This window comes from Saccopteryx leptura, chromosome 2 (assembly GCF_036850995.1).
Source record: "Saccopteryx leptura isolate mSacLep1 chromosome 2, mSacLep1_pri_phased_curated, whole genome shotgun sequence".
Lineage (NCBI taxonomy): Eukaryota > Metazoa > Chordata > Mammalia > Chiroptera > Emballonuridae > Saccopteryx > Saccopteryx leptura.
Window position 1 is genome coordinate 12,208,960 of NC_089504.1, and position 20,926 is coordinate 12,229,885.

At 39.2% G+C, this 20,926-nt stretch overlaps 1 protein-coding gene across 5 annotated transcripts in view; it reads right to left on the reverse strand.

Annotated features, from left to right (window-relative positions):
* The window catches only part of RABGAP1 (RAB GTPase activating protein 1), a 188,147-nt gene that overhangs the window by 100,750 nt on the left and 66,471 nt on the right, over window positions 1–20,926 (reverse strand). For all 5 annotated transcript variants that reach the window (XM_066367221.1, XM_066367220.1, XM_066367224.1 and 2 more), the window contains 4 exons: window positions 11,035–11,145; window positions 10,593–10,659; window positions 9,875–9,977; window positions 8,958–9,127 (listed from right to left, as the gene is read on the reverse strand). In XM_066367221.1, the coding sequence (XP_066223318.1) occupies window positions 8,958–9,127; window positions 9,875–9,977; window positions 10,593–10,659; window positions 11,035–11,145 (451 nt within the window). The remainder of the gene's footprint in view (window positions 1–8,957; window positions 9,128–9,874; window positions 9,978–10,592; window positions 10,660–11,034; window positions 11,146–20,926) is intronic.

Sequence of the window (20,926 nt, forward strand, 5' to 3'; positions counted from 1 at the left end):
GAAAGCAATCACTGAGAAACTAAGGTGCCAAAAAAACAACAACAAAACATGAAAATGTGATATATGGCCTGACCAGGTGGTGGCGCAATGGATAGAGCGTCAGGCTGGGATGCAAAGGACAAAGGTTTGAGACCCCAAAGGCGCCAGCTTGAGTACGGGTTCATCTGGTTTGAGAAAAGCTCACCAGCTTGAACCCAAGGTCGCTGGCTCGAGCAAGGGGTCACTCACTCGGTCTGCTGAAGGCCGGCAGTCAAAGCACATATGAGAAATCAAATCAATGAACAACTAAGGAACCGCAATGAAGAATTGATGTTTCTCATCTAGCTCCCTTCCTGTCTGTCTGTCCCTATCTGTCCCTCTCTCTGTCTTTGCCACAAAAAATAAAAATAAAAAGAAAAAGAAAATGTGATATATGATAAAGGTAGAATCTCAAATCATTGCGGAAAATTATAATTTAATAGTGTTGGAATAAGTAAATGGACATTGAAAAAAGAATGACTCAGACTTGTACTTTATACTACACATGAGAATAAAATATTAATGAATCAGAGCTCTAAAGGTAGTAAAATAAAACATAATAAAAGAAAATCTATAAATTCATTTTCACTTGGGAGTAGGGAAAACAATTCTAATTATTACCCCAAATCCAGAAGCTTTAAAGGAAAAAACTTCATAAATTCCAAGTACATAAGAAATTGTGTGGCAAAAAGCCCAAAAGACCATCATAATTTAAGTCAAAAGGCAAGTGACAGGTCAAATAAATTTTTGCAACTTCTATTTCAAAGGATTAACCTCTCAAATATATTAAGGACTTCAAAAATTAAGAGGAAAAAGAACAAAAACAGAGCAAAAAATATGACGAGGCCCTGGCCGGTTGGCTCAGCGGTAGAGTGTCGGCCTGGCGTGCGGGGGACCCGGGTTCGATTCCTGGCCAAGGCACATAGGAGAAGCGTCCATTTGCTTCTCCACCCCTCCCCCTCTCCTTCCTCTCTGTCTCTCTCTTCCCCTCCCGCAGCCAAGGCTCCATTGGAGCAAGGATGGCCTGGGCGCTGGGGATGGCTCCTTGGCCTCTGCCCCAGGCACTAGAGTGGCTCTGGTCGCGGCAGAGCGACGCCCCGGAGGGGCAGAGCATCGCCCCCTGGTGGGCGTGCCAGGTGGATCCCGGTCGGGCGCATGTGGGAGTCTGTCTGACTGTCTCTCCCCGTTTCCAGCTTCAGAAAAATACCAAAAAAAAAAAAAAAAAAAATGACGAAGCAATTCACAGAAAAGGAAAAAAAATCCCCCTTAAACATATGAAATATGGCCCTGTTCAGTTGGCTCAGCGGTAGAGCATTGGGCTGGCGTGTGGAAGTCCCAGATTCGATTCCCACCCAGGGCACACAGAAGAGACCAACTGCTTCTCCACCTCTCCCTCTCACCCTTTTCTCTCTCTTTCTGTTTCTTCCCAGCCCGCAGCCATGGCTAAAATGGTCCCAGTAAGTTGGCCTCGGGTGATGAGGATGGCTCCATCTCCTCACCTCAGGTGATGAAATAGCTTGGTTGTGAAACAATGGTCCAGTGCCCTCAGATGGGCAGAGCATCTCCCTGTAGGGAGCTTGCTGGGTGGATCCCTGTTGGGGTGCATGCGGGAGTCTATCTCTCTGCCACCCTGCCTCCCTCGCCTCTCCCTTAATAACAATAATAAAAATATATGTACATATGTGTTATATATGTGTATATATATGAAATGTTGGTTTCATTCACCAAAGGATAAATTAAAAGTACCATTATATCCTTAAGTTCAATAACACATTCTTGAAAGCCTATGGGGAAACAGATATTTCTTTTTTTTTTTTTTTTTTTTTTTTTTTTTTTCATTTTTCTGAAGCTGGAAACAGGGAGAGACAGTCAGACAGACTCCCGCATGCGCCCGACCGGGATCCACCCGGCACGCCCACCAGGGGCGACGCTCTGCCCACCAGGGGGCGGTGCTCTGCCCATCCTGGGCGTCGCCATGTTGCGACCAGAGCCACTCTAGCGCCTGGGGCAGAGGCCACAGAGCCATGCCCAGCGCCCGGGCCATCTTTGCTCCAATGGAGCCTTGGCAGCGGGAGGGGAAGAGAGAGACAGAGAGGAAAGCGCGGCGGAGGGGTGGAGAAGCAAATGGGCGCTTCTCCTGTGTGCCCTGGCCGGGAATCGAACCCGGGTCCTCCGCACGCTAGGCCGATGCTCTACCGCTGAGCCAACCGGCCAGGGCCAGATATTTCTTATACCTTGGAATTTGGCAAATAAAACAAAAATCACATAAGCAAAATGACCTTGTGTGCCAACAGGAATTTACTCTCAAATGCACTTTCATAAGAACAAAACAACACATGGACAAGGTTCTATACTGCAACAGTACTTGGAAAGTAAATGATTGGGGGAAAAAATCCTAGTATCCGTCAATAGAAGACTAGTTAAAAAAGATTGTGATTGCCTGACCAGGTGCTGGCGCAGTGGATAGAGCGTCGGACTTGGATGTGGAAGACCCAGGTTCGAGACCCCGAGGTCGCCAGCTTGAGCATGGCCTCATCTGGTTTGAGCAAGGCTCACCAGCTTGGACCCAAGGTCACTGACTCAAGCAAGGGGTTACTCGGCTTGCTGAAGGCCAACGGTCAAGGCACATATGAGAAAGCAATCAATGAACAACTAAGCAGTTGCAAGGAAAAACTGATGATTGATGCTTCTCATCTCTTTCTGTTCCTGTCTGTCTGTCCCTATCTATCCCTCTCTCTGACTCTCGCTGTCTCTGAAATTAAAAAATAAAAAATAAAAAAAAAAGATCATGATTAATCCAAACTACACAGTACTATCCCACCATTAGACAAGAATGAGGGCGGTATCGATAAAATGATGTGGAATGATCTCTAGAATATATCAAGTTAAAAAAGTAAGCTGCAGAACAGTATATATAGCATGCTAGTTTCTGTTTTAAAAAGGGGATTAAAATACAGGGTGGGATAAAATAAGGTTTACAGTTGTTTGTACGGAAAATAATGCAATAATACAATAATAAACTGTTTTGCGTACTCACAACTGTAAACCTACTTTTGCTCCACCATGTATATTGATATTTTATTATTTTCACAAGGGAAACAAAAGATAATACAGAAACCAATAATCATGGTTACCTTTGGGAATGGGAGAAAGGAGATATAGATGAAATCTAGACTTCAGAGTATACATTTTTTATATAATTTGGACTTTTGTACCATAAAATATTTTAAATATTAAATAATAAATTAAACCAAACTGGAAAAAAAATACCGCAAGCTCCCAAATTGAAAGTATGGAAACAAACTTAACAATATATGTCAAAGGTAACATAACTATAATGAAAATAATATGCCATGTAACTTTTGAACACAGTATTAATTTTATAATCTTACTGGAACATGTTCAAAGGACAAAAAGAAGGTCCATAAAATCTTGAAACTTCACTATATTGTATACTGGTAAATATACTTGTGTGTGTGTGTATTTTTTTTTTTTTTTTTTGTATTTTTCCTAAGTAAGAAGTGGGAGGCAGATAGATTCCTGCATGCGCTTGACCGGGATCCACCCAGCATGCCCCACCAAGGGGTATTGCTCTGCCGCAACTGGAGCCATTCTAGCACCTGAGGTGTCCTGAAGCTGTCCTCAGCGCCCAGGCCAACTTTGCTCCAATGGAGCCTTGGCTGAAGGAAGGGAAGAGAGATAGAGAGAAAGGAGAGGGGGAAGGGTTAGGGCTTCTCCTGTGTGCCCGGGCCAGCAATCGAACCTGGGGCTTCCACACACCAGACCGACTGGCCAGGGTCTATACTGGTATTTTTTTAATGAACATGAACAAATAGGAATTTAAAACTATACATATTCAAATGATTTCATATCATATGCTGCTATTTTCATTCATGCACAATGAAAAACGTGCAAAATTACGTATGTTCTATGCATATGACAAACGTTTCTCCCAAAATTTTGTTTTAGCATCTATAAAATGCTAAAACATTTTGTTTTAAGCATCTATAAAAAAGGTCAGACTACACTAAATAATTTGGAATCTTTTTCATTTAGATATTTACATATTGATCTTTGTATACTGATATTAAAGTATAAGTTTTAGTTCCAATGAAAGAAACTTATACAACCCAAGTTGTATGTAAGCTCTGGTGTGGCACTGTCCATACATTATAAATGGTTCAAGTTTATTAACTGGTGCTTAATTACTTCCATCAATAATTGCACTGAAATATAAGCTTGTTCTCATTAAATTTTTAAATAATTGAAATCTATATTTCATAAATCCATATAATAGTGCCTTTTCTCAAAAGATATTTTAGGCCCTGGCCGGTTGGCTCAGCGGTAGAGCATCGGCCTAGCATGCGGAGGACCCGGGTTCGATTCCCGGCCAGGGCACACAGAAGAAGCGCCCATTTGCTTCTCCACCCCTCAGCCACGCTTTCCTCTCTGTCTCTCTCTTTCCCTCCCACAGCCAAGGCTCCATTGGAGCAAAGATGGCCCGGGCGCTGGGGATGGCTCTGTGGCCTCTGCCTCAGGCGCTAGAGTGGCTCTGGTCGCAACATGGCGACGCCCAGGATGGGCAGAGCATCGCCCCCTGGTGGGCAGAGCGTCGCCCCATGGTGGGCGTGCCGGGTGGATCCCGGTCGGGCGCATGCGGGAGTCTGTCTGACTGTCTCTCCCTGTTTCCAGCTTCAGAAAAATGAAAAAAAAAAAAAAAAGATATTTTACAGGTTTATAAAGACCACATATTAAGGGGTTTCCTGCAATGTCGGTATTTTTAAATTCTTTGATGAAGTAAAATAAAGCAAATAAATTATACTAATGTGGTAACTGAGATATCCAATATTAAAAATATATATAAATGTAAAAGAAGGTTCTGTAATGTTAAATTACTGTTGAAAATATGTGAATGAATCAACTGATGTAGGCAAAGGACCATCAGTAGATGCTGAAAGTTAGAAAGTTGAGGAATAAGATATATGCAGAAATTGCCAAGTACCAACCCAAAGATTACTCTTTGCTAAATACAAAGAGCAAATTTGACTTTCACAAAGGAGAAATCTGGTGGTCACCTCCTTAAGCAAATGACATTTCCCAGGAAGATTGTAACAACCTGTGAATCATACGCCTCCTGATTAGCAGTTGAAGAGCACTAGTATAGCAAGCATTTCCGTATTTTTTATCTTGAGAGGTACAGTAGTTTAGTGTATGTGTGTGCATGTGGCTGTACAGACACACACACACGGAAAATAGAATGAAGAGGCCCAGGTTTCCAGAATAATTAATGACCTATTGGAATATATGACATTGTCCACAAAGTTTAATTTTTCAGGTATCAGCTTATCCATTTAAAAATAACTTTATAGCCTGACCGGTAGTGGTGCAATGGATAGAGCATCAATCTGGGATGCTAAGGATCCAGATTTGATACCCCGAGGCCACTAGTTTGAGCACGAGGTCAACACTTGAGCGTGGGATTGTCAACATGATCCCATGGTTACTGACTTGAGCCCAAAGGTTGCTGGCTTGAGCAAGGGATCACTGGCTAGGCTGGGGCTCCCTGGTCAAGTAATGTATGAGAAGTAATCAATGAACAACTAAACTGAAGCACCTACGAGTTGATGCTTCTCATCTCCCTCTCTGTCTCTCTCTCAAAATAAATAAATAAATAATAATAAAGTCTCTCTCACAATAAAATTTAATTCTATAGTTATAAGAATGTTTAGTTGGTCTTTTATTCACCTTATGTTACTACTGGAAAATCGAGTCTTCAAACCATTTTCTTCTCTTTTAGTAAACAATATCTAAATATTTAAACTTAAAAAAGCAATCTTTCTTTCCCCACTAATTTTAAGTTTCTTCTCTAATATGATTTCATCCTAATAAAACAATTCCCCACAGTTGGGAAAGCTTCCAGGCTAAAAAAGAGTTACTGAGTCACCAGATAAATTTAGTAAAAGAAAAAAAGATTCAATTTCTAAACATGTATTTAAAGAAAACATTTCCATGATTATTTTCCCATACTTATAGCAATAACAGAAACTACATATATATTTTTAAAATTTGGTCTGTTGTTCCATTTGTAATGAGAATGGCAAAATGATTAAAATTTTAAATTACATTTAATTTAAGTAAGTTCTAAAAATATTCTTAAAGAAAGACAAAAAGAAAATGTTTCTATGGAAAAAACCCTGATTGGGACTCTTAGAAAATATGTATCTTTTCCATAAAACATCCCATTAAATCTATTTTACATCTTTGGATCTATAAATTGAGAATGTTATCTTCATTGGATCACTAAGAAAATAAAACAGTAAAACTAAAAGTAGCTAGTAGAGTGATAGCCACAATAGGCCCTCAATTAATGACAGCTGCTATTACTTTTTTCTTTTTAAATTCCTTTTCATTCACTGGCTTGAGCAAGGGGACACTCGCTCTGTGGGAGCCCCCAGGTCAAGGCACATATAAGAAAACTATCAATGAACAACTAAGGAACCACAACGAAGAATTGATGCTTCTCATCTCTCTCCCTTCCTGTCTGTCCCTATCTGTCTGTTGTAAAAAAAAAAAAAAAAAAAAAAGTATTTTTAAATTATAATTTACATTCAATATTATTTATTACAGTTTCATATGTACAGCATAGTGGTTAGACAATCATATACTTTACAAAGTGTTCCCCTAAAGAACATACTAGCTGATAGATCTGATAAGGGTTCAATATCCAAAATTTACAAGGAACTTATAAAACAACACCAAAAAAAGAAACAATACAATTAAGAAATGGGCAAAGGACCTAAAAGACACTTCTCTAAAGAAGGCATACAGATGGCCAACAGACATATTAAAAGATGCTCAATGTCACTAATCATCAGAGAAATGCACATTAAAACTACAATGAGATATCACCTGAGACCTGTCATAATGGCTACCATCAACAAACAAGTGTTGGCGAGGATGTGGAGAAACGGGAACCCTCGTGCACTGCTGGTGGGAATATGATTAGTGCAACCTCTGTAGAAAGCAGTCTGGAATTATCTCAAAAAATTAAAAATGGAACTGCGTTACGACCACAGTGGTTTCCATCCCTGGTCACAAGGAACATATGAGAAGCAACCAATGAGCATACAACTGAGAGGAATGAGTTCTCTCTCTTTCTCTCTCCCCTTCCTTCCTTCTTTTCTCTCTAATCAATGAAAATTTTTAAAAGACTCTTAAGAAAATTTCACTGAATGAGTTTAACAGCAGAATGAAGATGACAAAAGAGAATCAAATGAACTTTAAGAGAGGTCAACAGAAAGTAATCTAAGAAAAACAAAAGATTTGAAAAAATAGAGCCTCAGAGATCTGTGGGATAAGACCAAAATGTCTAAAATATGGGTAACTGAAATTCTATAAGGAGAGAAAAGAGAGATGGGGCAGGGAAAAAGATAAAAGCAATACTGGGTCATATTTTCCCCAAAATTGTTTTTGAAAAAAGACCAAAAACATAAATTTCAAAATTCAAGAAATCCAACAAATCCCAAGGAAGAAAATCACATCTAGGCACATCACAGTTAAATGTCTGAAAATCAAAGACAAAAAATAATCTTAAAAGCATCTAGAGAAAAATAACATCACATACACAGGAAGAACAATATATGTGTATGCTGACTTCTCATCAAAAATAATGGCAACAGTAAAAATGTGAGATGACACTTTTAAAGTGCTGGGAAAAATCTCTCAACCCAGCATTCTATATCCAGTGAAAATACCCTACTGGAATGAAAGTGAATGAAAACATTTTAAGATCCAGAAGTCTAAGAGTTATGTCTGCACTGAAAGAAAAGCTAACAGAATTTCTACTGGTAGAAGGGAAGTGATATCAGATGGATCCTCGGGGGTTTCTTTGTTTGTTTGTTTTTGCAGAGACAGAGTCAGACAGAGGGACAGATAGGAAGGGAGAGAGATGAGAAATATCAATTCTTCATTGCAGCTCCTTAGTTGTTCACTGATTGATTTCTCATATGTGCCTTGACGGGGGGGGGGGGGGGGGGGGGGGGGGGGGAGTGACCCCTTGCTCAAGCCAGTGACCTTGGGCTCAAGCTGGTGAGCTTTGTTCAAACCAGATGAGTCGGCGCTCAAGCTGGCAACCTCAGGGTCTTGAACCTGGGTCCTTCCACATCCCAGTCCGACACTATCACTGCGCCACCGCCTGATCAGGCAGATCCTCGGTTCTTCAGGAAGAAATGAAGAGCAACAAGATTGACAAATGGGTAAAAATAAAACCTTTTCCTCTTTTTTTTATAGGGACAGAGAGAGTCAGAGAGAGAGACAGACAGGAACGGAGAGAGATGAGAAGCATCAATCATCAGTTTTTCCTTGCAACACCTTAGTTGTTCATTGATTGCTTTCTCATATGTGCCTTGACTGCGGGCCTTCAGCAGACCGAGTAACCCCTTGCTCAAGCCAGCGACCTTGGGTCCAAGCTCGTGAGTTCTTTGCTCAAGCCAGTTGAGCCCGCATTCAAGCTGACGACCTCAGGATGTGGGTCCTCCACATCCCAGTCTGACGCTCTATTCACTGCACAGCAACCCGGTCAGGCAAAACTTTTTCCTCTTAATATATTTAAAGTTCACATGATCTAGTCAGTGGTTGGCAAACTCATTAGTCAACAGAGCCAAATTAACAACAGTACAATGATTGAAATTTCTTTTGAGAGCCAAATTTTTAAAATTTAAACTATATAGGTAGGTGCATTCCTTATCGAGGTAGTGCCTGCACATGGTATTTTGTGGAAGAGCCACACTCAAGGGGTCAAAGAGCCGCATGTAGCTCGTGAGCCACAGTCTGCTGACCAGGGATAACTGATAGCTTAGGTTAATGAGCAATCAGACTCAGAAGTGGTTTCTCCTTTCTTATCCCAACCCCTCTCTAATATTTATAGAAAAGTACAGTACCTGTTTTAGTTTCAGAAAGAAATTTTCAGTAGTACTACGTTTGCTGAAGGGCCAGAATAATCTTTCATTAGGTGAGCAAACTCGGACTTTTGTCTCTAAGAGAAATCGAACAGGCTCTTGTACTTCTGTTATTACCAAATCAACAGCTGTGGTCATAAACAGCACTTTATCTAGAGAAAGAGGTGAGAAACAAATAAAAAAGTAGAAATATATTTGCTCATATGATTAATGTAAAAGAAATTATTTTTATTATAAACGTTTACAACATAATAATGACATATGGCTTCTTTATGCGACTTGCACCAACACTAGGAATTACCAACTTTTAAATTCTTGGTTAACAATGTTAACTGTTTATGTCCTTTATCCATTTATCTATAATGCTATGAATAACAAGAAAAAATAAAGGGAAAAATATAAGTGCTCAGTAAAAGGCACTAGATTAAGCAAATAACATATTTTTAGAATAGAATATTATATAGCCATTAAATGACATTTGGGAAGACTATGAAATATCTTGAGAAAGGTTATTTATTCATAGACTATATAAAAAACTACACAACAACCTAGTCACAGCGGTCCTCTGTGTAGTGGGGCCCTGGTGACTGGTAGATTTTTAGTTTTCTCTATATATCCTTTGAATTTTTAACCATACGTGCATATCTCTCTACAAAAATAAATAAAATTTACAAGTTTGTAAATACGTAAGTAAAAAAGGAAGCAGGAAAGGAAAAAATAAGTGGGGAAAAATGACATTTTGTTTCCAGGTCAAATTTAATGACAAACTTAAAGAACTATTAACATTCTTTGGTTTAACTAGAATTAGGTAAGCACTGGGTACTTGTCAAGTAAATGGTACTAAGGTTTGGGTATCTTCTTGGGACTAAAATGTCCATGACATCAGCAATCCACATTACCTTTAGGAGTTTCTTCATTTACAACTTGAAAATGTGGGGATTTTGGATTCCAGCTCCCAGTGATAACATATGACTTTCCATCTGAACTTTTACCCATAGATTCCTGAAGAGTAAAACGAACAATAATGGCAAAGTAAGAAAACAACAGCTAACCCCCATTTTGCTGCCTTGAAAAACAGGAATTGCAGAAATTTAAGAATATAAAAAAGAACCAGATTTTTTTTAAAGGTAGGAGTATAGTTCAATAATTACTGTTAAAATCAAAGCTGTGCTATTTATGTAACTGTTTCTAAAAACTTGTAAGTGCCTGGAAATCATATCAACCTGTATAAACATTAGAGAAATTTACTACCTAAACCTATGTTGAATTCTTCTGTCAAGTGAGTAATTACTAAATTTTAGTTTTGAAAATATTTCCATATAATAGAAATAACACCTCTACTTTTACAAAGCTCATGATAGTTTGCAAACAATTTACTAACAACATTTTTCCTTTGATTCCCACATCAACCCCATATGATAAACAAGAAGTATTCACTATTATAGTCAAGAAGCTAGTCAATATCAAGCCAGAAATTTCCTTATCTTTGCTTACTGCTTTATAGCTTACAAGAACACCTTCATAATGTGTTTTAATTATAGATTCAGATGAGATAAAGTGAAACACCTTTTTCTTAGGAAATAGTGTATAAATTAAAAAAAAAACACAAAGCCTTACCAAATCTAACAAGTGCATGTCACTATTTCGTACATCTTTTCCAGGACTAAGGAGAAGACCAAAACACCTGCAAAAAAAGAACTGACATAAATTTGGAAAAAACACAAAAAAGATGTTTAAATTAGGTCACTTAAAAAAATTCTCACTGATGGAAAAAAGGACACATTAAAATTATCAATAAATTAGTATAGCCAAAACAATACTTACTTCTTTCAGTGAAATAAGCAAGTTTTATGTCTGCCTGTTTATTAGCACATAAAGTCAGCATATTTATGGAAAATTTATGGAAATTAATTCAAAGTGAATGAAGCAGCTACTTCAATTATCAAGAGAATTCCCAAGGGAAAATATTTGCAAATACATTTTTGAATATAGTATATTATTGCACTAGATGGATAAAAACTAAAATTTACATTAAGGTAAACTGACAAAAAATGTTTACCTTTCAATGGCAAGTTCTTTATTAGTTGTTTGTTGCACGTAGATGACAATCTTCTTATCAATTCCTTGGCGTAGTTTAAAGCATTGCCTGTCCTTATCTTTAGGAACTGCACTGTAGAACAACATGTTTCATTAATTTTGGAAATTATTTTCTTATGACATATACTAGAACACTTTTTGTTATGTTACAAAACCTAAGCCCAGAAAAGAATCAGATTTGATCATGAAAATTTAAAAATTATCATCTGCCTCTTGATGTACAAATATCGATACTATATATAATACACTAAAAGTTAGAACGAGCATTTCTCTATCCCCTTTAGTTTTCTTTGTTGTTGTTGCTGTAAAAATTACATATTTGTTAAGCACCTAGCATGCAGCACACAGGTGTCCAAAAAAATGTTAGTTTTCTTTCTTTTTTTTAGTCACTGGTTTTGAAAAATAAATTATTATTGCCTTATTTGTTTAAAAACATAGTAAAAGGTACTTAATCAAAGATCCTTTAAATTTCAAAACAAGATACTTAAAAAAAATCAAAGATGAGAAGGATATGGTGAACAGGGAGCTGTTGCTTATCACTTCCTGAAGCAGCGATAAACTAATTATAAACCTCTGTAATACAGGCATGCCTTGTTTTGCTGCATTTTGCGTTACTGTGCTTTACAGATATGTTTTTTACAAAGTGAAGGTTTGTGGCAGCCCTGCATCAAAGCAATTTTATCAGCACCATTTTTTCCAAAAGCATTTGTTTATAGTGTATCTCTGTGGCTCATGTTATTCTTGCAGTCTTTCAAATTTTTAATTACTATATTTGTTAGGGTGATCTGGGATCAGCAATCTTTGATGTTACTATTCTTAATGTAAGATGATAAATTTAATAGATGTTGTGTGTATTCTGTTTCACCAACTAGCCGTTCCTATCTCTTCCTTCTCCTCAGGCCTCCCTCTTTCTTAAAACACAACAATATTGAAATTAGGCCAATTAATATCCCTACAATTGCTTATATGTGTTCAAGTAACTGGAAGAGTCACAACTCTCTCCCTAAATCAAGAGCTATACATGATTAAGTTTAATGAGGAAGGCATGTTGAAAGCTGAGGCACCTGGCCTCTTAGCACCCAACAGTTAGCCAAGTTGTGAATGTAAAGGAAAAGTTTTTGAAGTAAATTAAAAGTACTATTCCAGTGAACACATGAATGATAAAGTGAAACAGCCTTATTGCTGATATGGAGAATGTTCAGTGGTCTGGACAAAAGATCAAACAGCCACAACATTCCCTTAAACCTAAGCCAAATCCCGAGTAATTCCTTAACTCTTTTCAAGCCTATGAAGGCTGACAGGTGAGAGAGCTGCTGAAGAAATGGCTGAAGCTAGCCGAGTCTGGTCCATGAGGTTTAAGGAAAGAAGCCATCTACTTAGCATAAAAGTGCAAGGTGAAGTAGCAAATGCTGATGTAGAAGCTGCAGCAACTTATCCAGATCTAGGTAAGATATATTTAATGAAGGTAGATCCACTGAATAACAGATTTTCAGTGTAGATCAGGGGTAGTCAACCTTTTTATATCTACTGCCCACTTTTGTATCTGTTAGTAGTACAATTTTCTAACCGCCCACCGGTTCCACAGTCATGGTGATTTATAAAGTAGGGAAGTAACTTTACTTTATAAAATTTATAAAGCAGAATTACAGCAAGTTAAAGCATATAATAATTACCAAGTACTTTATGTCAGATTTTTGCTAAATTTGGCAAAATAAGTCTTTATAAAACAACTTAACTACAGTTAAATCTATCTTTTTATTTATACTTGGGTTGCTCCGCTACCGCCCACCATGAAAGCTGGAGTGCCCCCTAGTGGGCAGTAGGGACCAGGTTGACTGCCACTGGTGTAGATGAATCAGCTTTATACTGGAAGAAGGTGCCATCAGGCTTTCACAGACAGAGAGGAGAAATCAATGCCTGGCTTCAAAGGACAGGCTGACTCTATTGTTAGGGGCTAGTACAGCTGGTGATTTCAAGTTGAAGCCAATGCTCATTTCCATTCAAAAACCTTACAGCCCTTAAGAAATAAGCTAAATCTACCCTGTCCATTCTCTCTCTATAGAACAAAGCCTAGATAACAGTACATCTGCTTATGACATGGTTTACTGAATATTTTATACCAATTTTTGACAACCTCCTGCTCAGAAAAAAAGATGCCTTTCAAAATATTACTGCTGACTGACAATGTACCTGATCATCCAAGAGCTCTGATGGAGATACACAATGAGATTAACGTTGTTTTCATGCCTGTGAACAGAGCACCCATTCTACAGCCCATGGATCAGGAAGTAATTTCAAATTTTAAGTCTTAGGATTTAAGAAAAACATGTCGTGGCTCTGTCCAGTTGGCTCAATGGTAGAACATCAGCCCAGCGTGTGTATGTCTGGGATTCAACTCCCAGTGAGGGCACACAGGAGAAGTGACTATCTGCTTCTCCACCCTTCCCCCCCTCCCTTCTCTCTCTCCCCTCTCCTGTAGCCATGGCTCGATTGGAGCGAGTTGGCCCTGAGGTTGGCTCCATGGCCTCTGCTCAAGTGCTGGGAAGAGCTTGGTTGCTGAACAACAGAGCATCACCCTCTAGTGGCCTTGCCGGGTGGATCCCAGTCAGGGCACACGTGGGAATCTGTCTCTGCCTCCCCTACTCTCACTGAATTGAAAGAAAGAGAGAAAGAAAGAAAGAAAGAAAGAAAGAGAGAGAGAGAGAGAGAGAGAAAGAAAGGAAAGGAAGGGAAGGGAAGGAAGGGAAGGAAGGGAAGGAAGGGAAGGAAGGGAAGGAAGGGAAGGAAGGGAAGGAAGGGAAGGAAGGAAGTAAGTAAGGAAGAAAAGAAACAAATGTCCTAAGAAAGACTATCCCTGCTACAGATAGCGATTTCTGAAGATCTGGGCAAAGTACATTGAAAAACTTCTGGAAAGGATTCACCATTCTAATTCATTAAGAACATTCATGATTCAAGTAAAAAGGTTTAACAGGAGTCTGGAAGAAGTTAACTCCAAACTTCCTAAATGACTTTGAGGGGTTCAAAACTTCAGTGAAAGAGAATATTGTAGATGTGGTGGAAATAGCAAGAGAATGAGAAGTGTAGCCTGAAAATGTGACTGAATTGCTGCAATCCCATGACAAAACTCATCAATGAGTTGCTTATTGTGGATGAGCAAAGAAAATGGTTTCTTGAGATGGAATCTATTCCTGGTGAAGTTGCTGTGAAGTCTGTTGAAATGACAACCAAGAATTTAGATTACATAAGCTTATGGCAAAGCAGTGGCAGGGTTGGAAAGGATTAATCGCAATTTTGAAAGAAGTCTCACTGGGTAAAATGTTATTAAACAGCACCACATGCTATAGAGCAGGGGTCTCAAACTCGCGGCCCGCCGAACAATTTTGTACTGATTTTTTTGTTTGTTTTCAACTGCAGTGTTGCGTAACAGTTGCCTTTTGTAGACCTAGTGCGGCCCGCCGAACGGCTGTGATCTTGCTCTGCGGCCCACATGCTGTGTTGAGTTTGAGACCCCTGCTATAGAGAAACTGTTTGTGAAACGAAGAGTTAACTGATGTAACAGACTTCACTGTCTCAGTGTAAGAAACTACCACAGCCACCCCAACCTTTAGCAACCAGCACCCAATTGGCCAGCAGCCCTCTATATCAAGACAAAACCCTCCACCAGCAAAAGGATTATGCCTGACCAAAGGCTCGGATTATGGTTACCATTTTTAAGCAATAAATTATTTTTAAATTAAGGTACATAGAGTCTTTTAGACAGGAGTCCCCAAACTTTTTACACAGGGGGCCAGTTCACTGTCCCTCAGACCGTTGGAGGGCTAGACTATAAAAAATACTATGAACAAATCCCTATGCCCACTGCACATATCTTATTTTAAAGTAAAAAAAAAAAACAAAACGGGAACAAATACAGTATTTAAAATAAAGAATAAGTAAATTTAAATCAACAAACTGACCAGTATTTCAAAGGGAACTATGCTCCTCTCAATGACCACCAATGAAAGAGGTGTCCTTTCCAGAAGTGTGGCTGGGGCTTGATAAATGGCCTCAGGGGGCCGCATGCGGCCCGCAGGCCGTAGTTTGGGGAACCCTGCTTTTAGACATATGGTATTGTACACTTTAAAGTACAGCGTAGCCTGACCAGGCGGTGGCGCAGTGGATAGAGCGTTGGATTGGGATGTCAAGGACCCAGGTTCGAGACCCCGAGGTAGCCAGCTTGAGTGTGGCTCATCTGGTTTGAGCAAAGCTCACTAGCTTGGACCCAAGGTCGCTGGCTTGAGCAAGGGGTTACTCAGTCTGCTGAAGACCCACGGTCAAGGCACATATGAGAAAGCAATCAATGAACAACTAAAGTGCCACAACAAAAAACTGATGATTGATGCTTCTCATCTCTCTCAGTTCATGTCTGTCTGTCCCTATTTATCCCTCTCTCTGACTCTCGGTCTCCGTAAAAAAAAAAAAAAAAAAAGAAAAAAGTACAGCATAAACATCATTTTTATGTGCACTGGTAAACCAAACAAATTATGTGACTGTCATCGTAATATTCACTTTATTGCAGTGGTCTGGAATGGAACCTGCATATCTCTGAGGTATGACTGTAATTCTAAGAATACTTCTAAAATCAGCTTAAAAAAAAAGGACATAGTCTTAAAATGACATTTTAATCAAAATAATCCCCAAGTCTCCCACACACCACTTTTTCTAGCTCATTTGTTCTCAAAGGCAAACATCTGCCTATGGCAAAAAGCCAATATGCAGCAAGTCTAAATCGTGTCTTTTTGCTCTACAACTTTAAAATAATGGCAACAAAATCATTAGAAGACAACATAAAAGGCTACATGAGAGGTAAGCACCAACTCACACTGCAATGTGGCTCTGAAAAAATAAACTTGGAAGGAATAATATTTTAGTTTGAAGCTCCTCTACATTTATACATTAATCAAAAAAAATTTTTTTTTTAATTTAGAAAGACAGGGAAAGAGAGACAGAGACAGGAACGTTGAGCTGTTCTCTGTATGTGCCCTGACCAGGGATCAAACTGGCAACCTCTGAGCTTTGAGATGGATGTTCCAACCAACCAAGCATTTGGCCAGGGCTTACAATTTTTACTTATTGATTTTTAGAAAGACAAAGAGAGGAAGGGAGAGAGAGGGGAGGGGAAGGGAAGCATTCATCTGTTGTTGTACTCAGTAGTACATTCATTGCTTGAGCCTACACAGTAACAAATTTAAGAACATTTTATGCCCTGGCTGGTTGGCTCAGTGGTAGAGTATTGGCCGGGTGTATGGAAGTCTCGGGTTTGATTTCAGGCCAGGACACACAGGAGAAGCGCCCATCTGCTTCTCCACCTTTCCCCCTCTTCTTTATCTCTTCCCCTCCCTCAGCCAAGGCTCCATTGGAGCAAAGTTGGCCAGGGCGCTGAGGACAGCTCTATAGCCTCCACCTCAGGCGCTAGAATGGCTCTGACTGCAATGGAACAACACCCCAGATAGGCAGAGCATCGCCCCCTGTGGGCATGCTGGGTGGATCCTGGTTGGGCACATGTGGTAGAGTCTGTCTCTCTACTTCCCTGCTTCTCACTTCAGAAAAATACAAAAAAAAAAAAAAAAAAGAGAGAGAGAGAGAGAGAACATTCTACAATACCGAGATTTTAAAATGTCAATGATCTTGCCTGACCAGGCAGTGGTATAGTGGACAGAGTGTTGGACTGGGACACGGAGGATCCAGGTTTGAAACCCCGAAGTGGCTGGCTTGAGCCCAAAGGTCACTGGCTTAAGCAAGGGGTCACTCACTCTGCTGCAGCCTCCCGGTCAAGGCACATTTGAGAAAGCAATCAATGAACTACTAAGGCGACTAAAAGAGCCACAGTGAAGAAATGATGTTTCTCATCTGTCTGTCTTCCTGTCTGTCCCTATCTGTCCCTCTCTCTGTCTCTGTCACACACACAAAAAATGTCATAGATCTTGTCTGACCAGTGGTGGCGCAGTAGATAGTGTGTCAACCTGGGATGCTGAGGTCCCAAGTGAGAAACCTTGAGGTCACCGGCTTGAGCGTGGGCTCATCTGACTTGACTGGCTTAACTGTAGGCTTACCAGCTGGCTTGAGGAACAAGGGGTCACTGGAGCGCCTCCACTTCCCACCCCATCAAGGTGTGTATGAAAAACAATCAATGAACAAATAAAGTGCCACAACTATGAGCCGATACTTCTCATATCTCTCCCTTCTTGTCTCTCTCTCTACTTCTCACTAAAACATTAACAAAAATGTCAAATATCTTAGTAAAGGAGTATAGAAATGACAAACATGTTCACTGGATCTTAAGTCCAACGCCTTAACCACTTGGCCAACCTGGTGCAGACCAGCAATCCCTCTACTGGGTATATATCCCAAAAACTCAGAAACATTGATACATAAAGACACATGCAGCCCCATGTTCATTGCAGCATTGTTCACAGTGGCCAAGACATGGAAACAACCAAAAAGCCCTTCAATAGATGACTGGATAAAGAAGATGTGGTACATATACACTATGGAATACTACTCAGCCATAAGAAATGATGACATCGGATCATTTACAACAAAATGGTTGGATCTTGATAACATTATACGAGTGAAATAAGTAAATCAGAAAAAAACAAGAACTGCATTATTCCATACGTAGGTGGGACATAAAAACGAGACTAAGAGACATGGACAAGAGTGTGGTGGTTGGGGTGGGGGAGAGAGGGAGAGAGACAGAGAGAGAGGGGAAGGGGGAGGGGCACAAAGAAAACTAGATAGAAGGTGATGGAGGACAATCTGACTTTGGGTGATGGGCATGCAACATAATTGACAAGATAACCTGGACATGTTTTCTTTGAACATATGTACCCTGATTTATTGATGTCACCCCGTTAAAATTAATAAAAATTAAAAAAAAATGATAAACATGTAAAAAGAAAAACTTTTTCATACCAACTGTTAAATATTGTGGCTGACAGAAATTTTCACATATGATATATATATATATAGGTCTCAATTTTCAACAGGTAATAGGTACACTAGTTCTCTATGTTCAGTGGATGCTGAATTCAGCTGACTCTTAACATGGGGGTTAGGGAGCACCAAACACATACCCCACCTCCCAGCTGAAAACTAACATCCAACTTAAGATGATCATCTGCATACATACATTAGATTCTCAAATATGGATTGAAAATACCGTTTTCCATTCACAGTTGTATTTGTGGATGTGCAAGTTGGTGACAGATGGGCTATTATGTTTACTGAAAAATGTAATCGCATCTATCAGCAGTTATTTAAATGGAAATAAAAGTTGTCTTTGGTGTGCTGAGTCTGAAGGGCAAGAAAAAGCCACATTAACAGGAAGCAGAGTGTAAACTGTGGAAGTTTACTCACTAATCTCAGGGGTTCTAAATTATATTTTTGGTCTTGTCATTATATCATTGAATGGCTTCAACTAGGTGATTTTACATTTAATTCCTATTGTATAAATTAAGAACCGAGGTCCAGACTTAAGTTCCCTGGGTTTCTTTACATACAAAACAAGTACAATATTAAATATCAAGGCTATTTAACAGGGTTAGATTAAATAAGACAATAATAAATGAAAATGTTCCACCTTCCAAAGGGAAAATTTGAAAGGCAGGTTCCTAATTTTAATAACGTAAGAGCTATACATTTTCAGAAAAAAAAAAAAAAAAGCAATAATCCAAGCCTGGCCGGATAGCTCAGTTGGCTGGAGTATCATCCCAAAGCGCAGAGGGTGCAGGTTCGATCCCTGGTCAGGGCACACATAGGAACAGCTTGATGTTCCTTTTTTCCCTCTCTCTCTCTCTTCCTTCCTTTTTCACTAAAATCAATAAATAAAGCCTGACCAGGCAGTGGCACGGTGGACAGAGCATTCATTGGACTGGGATGCGGAGGACCTAGGTTCGAGACCCTAAGGTCAGCAGCTTGAGCGTGGGCTCATCTGGTTTGAGCAGAGCTCACCAGCTTGGATTAAAGGTTGCTAGATTGAGCAAGGGGTTACTCGGTCTGCTGAAGGCCCACAGTCAGGGCACATATGAGAAAGCAATCAATGAACAACTAAGGTGTTGCAACGAAAAACTAACGATTGAGGCTTCTCATCTCTCTCTGTTCCTGTCTGTCTATCCCTCTCTCTCTTTGTCTCTAAAAAGAAATAAATAAAAATCAATAAATAAAATATTTTAAAAGAAGAAAAGAGCATTAATCGTTGCCAAGGCACTTTGCCTATATTTTTGTTTTGGTAAAACCATATGGTAGAATCACTGGGTAAATGGAACTGTGCTTGACAAGTTGAAAGCTCACATAGAATAGAATACTTTTTAATGATTTCATCACTATTATGTTACACAACACTGTTTTCTACTAAAAGCTACAAATTTGGTAAAACCATGGAACAAAAAGAGAGCAAAGTCCTAACAAATGTGACAAGCAAATCTGATAGCCCAGGGATTTTCTGTACAGCATCTCCTTGGCATGAGTTTAATATATAGAATGGGGATGTTGGTAAATTGTGATTGTTCTAACCTGAACATGCCTGGTTGCAGAAGGAAGTTATCCTACCATATCTCTTCTGAGATATCTTAAAAATCTTTCCTGTTCACAAGTGGAATTTCAACAGAAACTACATAAATATCTTCAATAAAGAGAAACAATGTAGTTAAAAAAAACTATTTTGTTTCTTAAAAAGGAAAAAAATAATTACAAAGTTTACAGGGCAAGAATGCAGACTGCAGGAAGCACCACGCCACAGTATTGCTCTGAGAATGGAAATAAAACTAAAGAGAAAGCACAGAGCACCATGCCTCCTACACTTAGTGCACAAATCAAAGTTGAAGCTGCATTATACACAAAATTGGCCACCAGATGGCATGACAATTCCAAAATCTTTGAAGGGAGACTAATAAATTACCAGTATTCCAGATGAGTTAGTGTCATTGTGTCTTCTGATTTAAAAGCAAATATTAGCTTTTAAAAGCAAATATTAGATATATTTTAAAAGTTTATTTAAAAATTTTTTTCCATTGATTTGAGGGAGAGAAAGAGGGGTAGTGAGGGAAAGTGGGGATGCTTTATTCACTGAGCAACCCAGCCAGGGCAAGGAATTAATATTTTGATGTAACTTCACATTCTTCACTTTACAAATTAATTTCAGAGAAATGAGACTTCTCTATGCAACTATTGATTATAATTTCAAGTAGCATTCACTTTGTGATTTGGGCCATGGAGAAAAAATCCAATCATTTTCTGACCATAGTATTTTAAAATTAGAAAGGATCTTAGTTCACCCACCTCATTTTATAAGTAAGAAAGCCACTGCCAGGAAATGTAAAGAAACTTGGAAAAGGTCACACTGTTAATAGTAGCAATAATTAAACTAAATCTAAGTTTTTATTTCTTTTTTTAAAATTGTTTTTATATACAGTGTGTCCGTAAAGTCTGGTGCACTTTTGACCGGTCACAGGAAAGCAACAAAAGACAATAGAACTGTGAAATCTGCACCAAATAAAAGGTAAACTCTCCCAGTTTCATACCTCTTCAGTGCAGTTCGATGTGGGCTCACGCACAGATTTTTTAGGGCTCCTTAGGGAGCTATCCCGTATAGCCTCTATAGACTCGTCACTGACTGATGGCCTACCAGAATGGGGTTTCTCCACCAAACTGCCGGTTTCCTTCAACTGCTTATCCCACCGAGTAATGTTATTCCTATGTGATGGCGCTTCGTTATAAACACGCCGATATTTATGTTGCACTTTGGTCAACGGATTTGAATTTAGCCAGCCACAGAACACACTGAACTTTCCTCTGTGCTGTCCACATCTCAACTG